Source organism: Rhamphochromis sp. 'chilingali' (genome assembly GCF_963969265.1).
Source record: "Rhamphochromis sp. 'chilingali' genome assembly, chromosome: 5".
NCBI lineage: Eukaryota > Metazoa > Chordata > Actinopteri > Cichliformes > Cichlidae > Rhamphochromis > Rhamphochromis sp. 'chilingali'.
This window is the reverse complement of record NC_137932.1, coordinates 32,429,105-32,439,545: the sequence shown is the minus strand read 5'-3', so window position 1 is coordinate 32,439,545 and position 10,441 is coordinate 32,429,105. Positions and strand designations below refer to the sequence as shown.

At 37.6% G+C, this 10,441-nt stretch overlaps 1 protein-coding gene across 1 annotated transcript; it reads right to left on the bottom strand.

Moving 5' to 3' along the window:
• Window positions 1-646: 646 nt before the first annotated feature.
• On the bottom strand, window positions 647-5,495 carry srp9 (signal recognition particle 9). The gene is made up of 3 exons (XM_080883199.1): window positions 5,312-5,495; window positions 5,098-5,166; window positions 647-1,356 (listed from the first exon to the last, which is right to left on the bottom strand). Exons 1-3 carry the CDS (start codon window positions 5,381-5,383, stop codon window positions 1,237-1,239), a joined length of 261 nt encoding a protein of 86 aa, XP_080739325.1. The 5' UTR covers window positions 5,384-5,495; the 3' UTR covers window positions 647-1,236.
• Between the last annotated feature and the right edge of the window lie 4,946 nt (window positions 5,496-10,441).

Genomic DNA, 10,441 nt, shown 5'->3' with positions numbered 1-10,441 from the left:
CATTAAACACTCACTCCAGCTTTAAATATGACACAAACAGAAATGTTTATTTTTGCTTCTGTAATACCTTTTTCATATTGATCACTATGAATGAAAAAGTAAAAACAAGAACTTGAAAAATAATTGGACCAAGAATAAAAAAGTTACATAATTCACAAAGGGTTTTTTTTTTTCCTGGGAAAAACTTGGTTAATTAAAACAAACATAACTTTTTCAGCTTCACTGAAATACACAGAAGGCCGATAAATGATCCATGTCCATCTGAGGACAGGATGTTGCTGTGGTGCAGGAGTAAGAGTACCTGAGTACATGAACAACAGGAAGACCGACACACAGGTGATCGTTTAAATTAGTAAGCCCTTTTTAATTCAGTTTGCTTTGCTATATAATATTGCTTAAATTTGTTTTTCTAAATCAGCATCTATATTATATGTTTATTTACTTTGACTTATGACTAAGCTACATAAAACTGTACTTTTTGATTTTGTTGCATTTGAGTTATTTTAACTGCTAGGGCTAAATAAAGGACGTGTTATCTCATTAATTCAAACCCAATGTCATATAAGCTGTCTCGCATAATAACATTGACGTATGACAGTTGAACACAATATAATCCATAACGAGATGAATAAAAGAGATATATTGCTGACTGGGGTAAACAACCATTTATTGAACATGTCAGTGTGGAAACACTGGGTTTTCTCCACACCCTTGCTGGGAAATCAGAAAGCTCTGCTTCATTCATGTGGCACAATGAGGGGGGACAAAAATCAAAGTAAACTGCGCTTAAACTGAATCTGACATAGCTAGAAAGATGAGGAAAAAAAAGACAAGTTATCTTCATTGCCCATCTTTTTCTTCCCCTTCAAAACTAAAAATTTATGGAAATGTCTTTAAAGAATTCAAGGTGCCAAAGCTGCTTACACAGCAGCTAATGTTGTTCCACCCCTACACGGATCTTACATTTAACTTACACCATTAGGGATGTGATCATGCCTGTAAAGGAAAGGTGGACAGTGAAACTTAAAAAAAAAAAAAACAAATCCTGAAAATATATACAGTATATATCTATAGCTTCTCTGGCAGCATTAAACCAGTGTAAGCAGCCAGATCCAGCTCCCCACATTCCCGTTTTACAGACTCGTCCCACTCTGATGTTTCTATTCTCTCAGCAGCACCACCATGTCCTCTGAACTCAGTCCGAGAGCTCCAAAACTTTAGCTCTTCAAGAGCATTTTAGTCCGTCTCCATGGCACCACTGTGCGTCTCCTTGGACACCATGAGTCTCATCAGCTTCCCATGGAGCTTTTCAATCTTCTTCACGTCCTGGGCCTGGTCTGTCTTGTATTGTAAACACTGTAAAGATGGAGAAGACACCAAATGAAGGCAGTTACAGCATGAAAACTACAGGTTTTTACGGTTTTATAGTAGTGATTAAGTAGTCACCTAAATGATAGAGTTACATTGTTGCTTTCTTTTGGTGGTGCACACCTTTTTGTAAATCAATAATTGCTTGATACAGAGTTACATTATTTTGGCATGTGTACACGGTTCTACACTCAATGCCTTTTTAAAATAAATCTTACTATAATTATGTGACAAGAACACAATCAGCATCTTCTTAGCTCATGGATGAAATCCAAACTTCAATTAGACTGTAACTGGTCACAGAAGTCATTGTTATGCTTTGTAGCCTTGTGTAGCAGCACCACAGCTCTCCACTTGAGCAAGACCCACCATCAACAACAATATTCCAACACATTGGAGCTGGGGTTGGGTTTACAACCATGAGAGGTGAGCCTTAAGAGAGCTCAGCAACATCCAGGAACACCACACCACCACAACTAATTAAGCCAGCACCAAGTACCCAGGGAAGACCCGCACAGACACAGGGAGAACATGCAATCTCCACAGAGAATGAACCTAGCCAGGATTCAAACCAGGGACATTTTTGCTGTAAAGTTACAGTGAAAACAACCAATTCAGGTCCCTGGCTGGTCAACCGGTGCATCTCTAGAAAACATCAACCAAACAACACGCACTATGACACAGCTGTGCTTGATGTGTTGGTTACCAAACAGCCCCACTTATATTCTCATATGAATAATACTAGACTCAAAGCAGTCTTCACCATGTATCACAACCCAAAAATTAAAGATATTAATTCCAGTCCAAAGATCCATTAATTACTTTATACAAACTGTATGCGATGATTTACAAAGGGTCATTCCAATTTCAATACAAATTTCATGGCCCAAGTAAAGGCTTGTCTAGCCACTTTCAAGTCATTTGTTTCCACAGGCAATAATAAAATATGGCTCTCTCAAAACTTTATCTCAAAAGGATAAAAGCCTGAAATTTTCACTTGTTTTTCTTTACACAGAGCTGAATCAGGACCTGTAATTTGTGACTGAAATATATAAAAACAAATGCCAGTACTGGCTAGTTGAAAACTATAAGCAGTCCTGTAAAGTACCATATATGAGCACACATTAATAATAATACAAAATAAATACATAAATAAAAACCTTCACATTGAGAAGTACTTATAACTGAAATCATTATTTTGTTAAATATATGCATATCCTTCATTTTTCAAGACCCATGTTGTAAGCAGCATGGTCAAGAAGCACTCTCATATTTCAGATTATGCTATCTATCTATGCGCACACACACTTATGTGGAATAACTTACTAAGCCATTTTTCGTAACTTTTAATTGTTTTGCTATATTTACTTTTCAAGATCAATTCTACCTGCCACTTTGAGACTTATCGCCCTGAAGAAGTCTTGTAATTAAGATTACATTTAAAACTCCTACTGGCAAGCAGGGATCAGGAAATTACAAGTTAAAAAGTATTCTACGTGTTTTATTTTGTATTATTGTGAAATACAGCTAGACACCACTCACAAGCTGCTGCTCAGTGGCTTTTGCCATGTGATATTTGTATTATTAGTGTGTGCTAAAATATGGCACTTTAAGTGCTTAATTTATTCATTTTTTATAACCAATGCACTTTAAAAAAAAAAAAAAAAAATTATATATATATATATATATATATATATATATATATATATATATATATATATATATATGGGGTGCAACGATACACAAAATTCACAGTTCGATGTTTTTTCCATACAAAAAAATGTTCATGCCATTGAACAAAAATGTTCAAAGGCATGAAAAACAATTTGTCATTTCTTAAAATTATAAATATATATTTTAACTCAAAAGTACAGTTTTTAAATTTAATGTTGCTGAAACAACAAAGTAATAAAAAAAAATACATCTCTCTGATCGACAAATCACTCATCTTTGGAAAAGAGAGTTTATTACAGAGAAATGTCTCTTTCCAAAATAAAAGCTATACTATACGCTTCTTCTGGGCTATATTCTCAGCAGCATATTAAACATATCAGGTCCCCATAAGGAGAGTCATGTGCTAACGGCTGTCTAAATGACTCGGGTAAAGTTAGTAGCATGCTTGCTTGTTGTTTTTGTCTGCTTCCACTTGTCTTTGCACTAGGATGATGTCGGAGTAAATGTGCAGTCATATTCGTTGTGTTCCCACTAGTGCTGTCAGCGTTAAATCTCGTTGAAATGACGTTAACGGCACAACACGGCAAATATCCGTTAACGAGCTACCGCGGATCGCCTCGTGCGTGGGGCTGGACGGCCAACACGTTAACGAGCAAACTGCGCTAACGCACTAGTTCCCACCAATGTAATAGAGCATTGCGTGGCACATCCAACATACTGTTTTACTTTTGTCCATGACGCGCTTACCTTCAGGGTCATACGTCACATGAAAACCAAAATAGTTCCAAACGCCTGATCTGAATGAGGGTGGGGGAGGTTCAATTTGCCATGTTGCAACGAGAGCTTAACTTCTGTCTGCTAGCTTGCCCTGCGCTCAGTGAATCTGCGTTCGACTACTCCGCCTAGGCTGCACTGTCGAGCACAGATCCACTGAGCGCTCAACACAGACAGCATAGTCAGAAGGAAAGTTGATAAAATAGATTAAAAATTTTGTATTGTTCGATACATATGCGTACCGAACCGAAAGCACTGTATCGAACGGTTCAATATCGATACGAGTATCGTTGCACCCCTAATATATATTATAATATAATATAACATAAATATATATATGTGTGTGTGTCCTAAAGTACAGAGTATGTTTCAATCCTGTACTAAGAAATATCAAAATGAAAATTTCCAGCTTTTATCTTTAATAGTTTTAATAGTTTGAGATGTTCATGTTCAAACATTGAAATTTGAGGCAAAGTGCACAAACATGCTAGATGGAGATGTTGAGCAGAAGGCTCACAATGATTTGAGACTGAATTAATCATATGCCATTACCTCACTTAAAGAAAAAGCGGACAAAGTGGCATGATAATCTACATACTGTCATTTTCTCCTGTGCCTAAGAACCATTTAAGCCTCTTTACCCTGATTTTATATGAATTTATGGATAAATGATTTTAAAACGAAATTAAATCTAAGAACTTTCTTAGCATTTTGACAATGGGATCTACTCCAAGTATTAAGAAAGTTTGTGAATATAGGGCTAGATGCCAATATTATAAATCTGTAGTCTTCTCTAAAGATGAGTTTACCCGCCAACCTTCCAAAAGAATTCATAGAAGTGAAGAATTTGGGATATCTGGAATATAATGCAGCCAGGTCATTAGACATTGGGTATCACTGTCAAGTAAGCCTAATATTTCTACCATAAAATGAACACGGAAAAATCCAGCGCAACACAGGAAGAAGAAAAACAGCTAAAATGGTGTATCCCCCTCCCACTGCTCACACTTTATTACACAACAAAACGTAAAATATTACAGGAGCTTTATTAAACAAAAAAAGAAAAAAAAAAAACTCGCAGCTGCTAGCCTGCTTGTGTTACTCTGCTACACGTTACGATTTAGCCTCACACAAACTAGTACCAGCAGACTCAGAAAACAAAGAGAGAGAAGTTTCTGGCTGCTCGTCCAAAAAACAAGTTTTAAGAGCTTTCTCAAGAGAACCTCTCATATTTCACTGGCTGGTACAAACAATTCCACGTTTTTTCCTCGGTGTACTTACCACAGCATTGTCAGTCACTTTAATGCACAGGTTTCCGTCGCAGTGTCTGTATTTTAGAACCACTCTGACCTGAAAAAAAGAAATAACATAACAAAAATGTTCAGAATTTAACATGAAAAAATATCGAACCACCAGTCAGCACAGTCACGTCGCTAACGTGCCATTTAGCTAACAGGCTATCCAGTATGGTACTTATTAAATAAAGCGTTATTACCTTCATTGGGTCTGTCAGATACAGTTTTTCTGCTGCACGGGCGAACTCCTCCCACGTCTGATAGTAAGGCATTGTTTTCACAAATACAATACTAACAAAAGCAGAAAACAAGTTTGAATCGGATGTTCGCGTTTGCTAACTTCGGAACACCACATCAGCAGCAACGTGAGTACAACCAATCAGACCGAAGAGACCACGGCGCGAACCCATATCCGGTGTGCGCATTCAAAATAAAAGCACAAGACTTGAACTTACTGAAAAATCACAAAAAAAGGTAAGAGTACCGTAAATCGAGCAGTGCTCCCTTACAAGCTATTAAAAGAGACGACGAACAGAAACACTGACTTGATAAAAATCCTAGACCTGATTAGACCTTTGATCTTTTAAGCCTGAAACTCTGATTGGGACCTGGCATTTTTGTTTGTTTGTTTTCTTTGGGAGGGGGGGGGGGGTCTCTGTATGTTTGTTTGATCGTGTCATTTCATTCATCTGAAGGTGGCAAAATTCCCTCTGAATAAATAAGGGCCTTCAAAAAAATTATGTGCTGTGAACACAGGCCATAGAAAAGAAAAATCCAACACTGAGGGAAATCAATGTCACTAATGGAGCAGAGAGAAAATAAAATAATGTAGACTAATAGAAATCATCTAACGCCTAACTCTTGTGTCTTGGGGTGAGTTTAGTCAGAAAGATATGATTATATATGTATAAACAGCACTAGCAATGAAATATTACAAAGTTTTAAAACATTTACATTTAATTTAAGCCTTCAAAATTAATGTTTCATCAAGATACGGCTGACCTGAAATGCAAGATGAATAAATTGATATAACATACTTCCTCAATGAGCCTTTTTTAAACAGTGGTTTAAAAAGATTAAGTTAAAAGAAAACACATAACAAATAGCTTATTTAAGCAGAATGGTATAAAAGGCAATAAGAGGCAGACACGTTTGTTGATAAGGCACAAACCTGAAATTTCATTAAATGCAATCAAATAAAATCAGCATACACTTAAATTTTTGAAAACTTAAGTAATAACATAACACATGACAAAGTAAATAGATATTTCGAATTCAACAAAGCAAAAGTAAGCAGTTACGCAGAGTCATATAGAACAGTTTTTAATTTGTTTATTTATTTGTGTATTTATTTACACTGTACACTTTATGGAATGTCATACACTAGTTCAGTAACGTAAATATTGCCTCTCGTTTTTCTGAGCAGTCGGGATGGTTTGTTTTGCTTTTGTTTTGAAATTGTACACAGGCCCAGACCCGGAAATGTTACTGTGCTGTAAAGCGTGGGAATGCCTTTATGTCGCCTCCAAGTGGTTGTGGTTAAAGACGACTAAAATAACAAAATATGTATATCAAAATTTAAAATCATACACCCCAAGTATTTAGAATATTGAACGGCAGCAAAGTAAAGTACTTAAGTAATAATAATACAAATAACAATAATAATAAGAAATGAAAAAAAATGAGGACATGCTCATTATGTAAATTTCAAGTAAAAAATATTATATGTTGAAAATGAGAAATTATTATTATATTTTAAACATATGTGATCATTTTAAATGTGGCTGTTAAATTAAAAGAGAAAATCACAATCACAACACAAAGTTTTAAAGAAATGAACAATTTCATCCAGAGTGATACATATTAATTACAAACACAAAGGACAGGAACGAGAAACGAGCACTAATGTAACACTACTCCTTTTTATCAGTTAAGTAGAGTTTCTAAATTATTTACACATGACTGCACTCTTTGATTTACACATTACACATAACACATAAAAAGAGGGTTACACCTTCACACTATTGTCACATAAATGTCAGAGTTGGGGTGTGAAGTGAACCCAACTACATGAAATAGAATCTCTGGGTGTTTGCTATTAATTTGTTAAGATTAGTGGCAAAGAACCAGTTAGGTTTTTTTCTTAACTTAATTAGTTAAGAAAAAAAAAGCATAGCAGCAGGAAAAATACCTTATAATTGAAGCAGAGCAAAAACAAAAACAAAAAAACCCCAAAACAAAATAAAAAAACAAAACTCAGGAAACTAAACTGATGCCCAGAGAAACAAACAGGGAAAAAAGAGACAACTGCACTGAGACAAAGACTGACAAGATGACAGATAAAAGAAAACAGAGGAAGGCAAAGGATATAGGAAGCAACATATATGGAAACCCCGAAGGAACTAAACACACAAAAGTCAAAGTAGCAAATGGACCAAGAATGACAAAACAATGGTTTGCAAATTAACACAAAAAAACAACCTTAACAGTCACTGTGAATCCTCTGAGGTCCAAGAAACCCCAATTCTTACCCAGGGCTATCACAGTATGTAATTTTTGTTTTTATGAAATTGTTCTCTCATGTCTTCACAACCAGGGAGCAAAGAAAATAACAATTTTAACTGAAACACATCTAAATCTTCTCACGTTTTCCCTATAAATTTAGGGTTCCATTTATGACTTACTGTCTTATAGCAGGGGTGGGGAACTCCAGGCCTCAAGGGCCGGTGTCCTGGAGGTTTTAGATATAACCGTGGGTCAACACGCCTGATTTAAATGATTAGTTCATTATGAGTCCTCTGGAGAACTTCAAGACATGTTGAAGAGGTAATTTGGGCATTTAAATCAGCTATGTTGGATAAAGGACACATCTAAAACCTGCAAGACACCGGCCCTTGAAGCCTGGAGTTCCCCATCCCTGTCTTAGAGCTCAGAGGATTAGGACTAATAAGTACCAATGCACCTAAGGTACTAGAAAAATATTTTAGTGAAGTAAGTGTGGAAAAGAATTACAGTACCCAAATACAAAGATGTTTTTTAACACTGGCAGAATGTTGGTAATGTTGTGGAGATCATTTCATGGTCTCCACACTAGATGGCAGACAGAGTTCACTGGCATCTGGGGTGAACTTTAGAGACCTAATGAGCGCAGAAGAAAACTGATGCAACAAAACTGAGTTCAGATCAGGCTGCTTGCATCAGGATTTGGATGGTGCCCTTGTGCCTTTGAGCAGTTTGCAGTGAGAGTATGCTTCATTTGCCTCAGATCTAATGACATTTACTGCTTCATTGTGTTAGATGTCACAACAACAGAGCTGGTGAGGAGTGGGCGTTGTGCTGATGGTTCATTCATCATCGGTGAGTCAGTCACAGCTCAGTCACTCGAGTGGATGACTTGTATTGATTTCGGATTTTAGGATGGATGGTGCTAGTGTTTCGACACATACACACCCACGGGGACTCCATCCTCACAGAAGAACACAGCGACAAGACCCTTCATGAACAAACTGACAAAACACAGGCTTTTAGCACGAAGAACCTGCATCTCAGAGGCAACATTGCAAACTATAGCTGCCTCTAATGTTGTGGTAAAAGTCTGTTTGTCCTTTCCACTACATACAGTTTGATAATGATATTTCTAGGAAGCTGTTAGATGTCCTAGAAGAGGATAATAGAATGTGTAATCTGTTATGTTTTGGGATTTGCCACCTTGTACTTGCAGTCTACAAGAACTATAGAGTCAGGTCTTGAGTCAGGTCTTTCCCTTCGGCTATAAAACCACAACGACACACAGGAGTGGTTTGTGCACTTATACAATTCAGGGAGGAGGAGGATCTCCTTCAGCTACATAAATAAATAGTCCTTTCAGTTTTGTGGACTAACTGATTCAGCCTCACCTCTGATAAGCTTCTTTCAGCCCTTTTGTGTGTCAGTAGCTTACAGGACTTCACTTGATGATGGACATGTGATATATCCCACACACATATGGCTGAAATTCAAGCAACCAGTTAAAATAGAAACACTCGCTGTGGCTGCGGATCTGTAATGGTGACAACAGGATGACAATTTTGCTTCTCACTGACTTGCACATTAATAATCGTCAGGGATCAGCAGTCAGCGTTTTTACCACACCAGCATGAACTCTCACATCAGTCCACTCACACATAAACACACACCCGCAGTAGAGAGAGTGACCAGCAGTAAATCACACAGTTTGTGTCAGGCACCACCTGTGGCAGAACATCAGCTGTCTGTGTTTCTGACACCTGTTTGTCTTTGTGGGGAGGGCTACAAGTTGTTTTTGTGTGTGTGTACTTGAAAGTAAAATCCTCAAATGTATTTTCTCAGTCAAAGACATTAATAAAAATTCCCATCAGAGTAGGGAGGGATTCTTTATGAGACAAAGCCTGTTAAAAGCTTGAGAACCACTGAATCACACTAAAGTCTGAATGTTTCCAGCTTTCATTTTACAGTGTGTTCAGAAAGCATTCAGACCCCTCCCCCGAAATATCACATTTACATAGTCTTTGGCAAAAACACAACGACACATTTCTCTTGATCATTGCTGAGATGTTTCTACACCTTGATTAGAGTCCGCCTGTGCTAAACTCAATTGATTGGATGCGATCTGGAAAGACACACAGCTCTCTATAGAAGGTTTCACAACTGATTATATATATGAGAGCAAATAACAAGCCCAACAAGCGGGGGGGGGGGGGGGGGGGGGGTATAGTGAGAGAGATGACCAAGGACCTAATGATCACTTTGACTAAAGGACAGAAGAAGAAGACCACATGGATAACTATCACTGGAGCTCTCCATTGATCTAGGCTTTATGACTAATAAGCAATATAATTCTAGCTGTGAAATAAATGTATGCAGTGAAATGTACAATGCACAACCCTGAAATTTAGTGACGGAAACATGTAAGTACAGTGAAAGCACTTCACAAAACTTGTGACATGGTGTAACTCAGCTCATAACCTTAGCGCGTCGGAGCAGTATGCCTCATGCGATAGAGCGGCTGTGGCGTGCAAGACCTCTGTCTGGTTGAGCATTTGGAGCCTTGCTACCAAACCGGCATTTCATCTCCGAGAAATTTATCCCAGAGAGAAGTAAAGCAAGTGTGTAAGTTCATTTTGGAATGTCTGTAAAGCATTCCCACGTTAAGCATAATAACAACGGATATATGTAGCGACTGCCCCTCATTCTCTCCCTCCCTCTCCTGTTGCTACTTCAATGATCAGCTGATCGGCTTTTCTGTCGTGAGTCCGTCTCTCTTGCTTGTTTTTGGCCCACTTTGCACCAGAAAGAGGAAACCAGCGGCTGAA

Excerpts from the sequence above, each read along its gene's own strand:
- srp9 (XM_080883199.1), bottom strand. The coding sequence starts at position 5,383 with ATGCCTTACTATCAGACGTGGGAGGAGTTCGCCCGTGCAGCAGAAAAA. Across the intron at positions 5,167-5,311 it reads ATCTGACAGACCCAATGAAG|GTCAGAGTGGTTCTAAAATA; the intron begins GTAATAACGCTT and ends TCTTTTTTTCAG. Across the intron at positions 1,357-5,097 it reads AAGTGACTGACAATGCTGTG|TGTTTACAATACAAGACAGA; the intron begins GTAAGTACACCG and ends CCATCTTTACAG.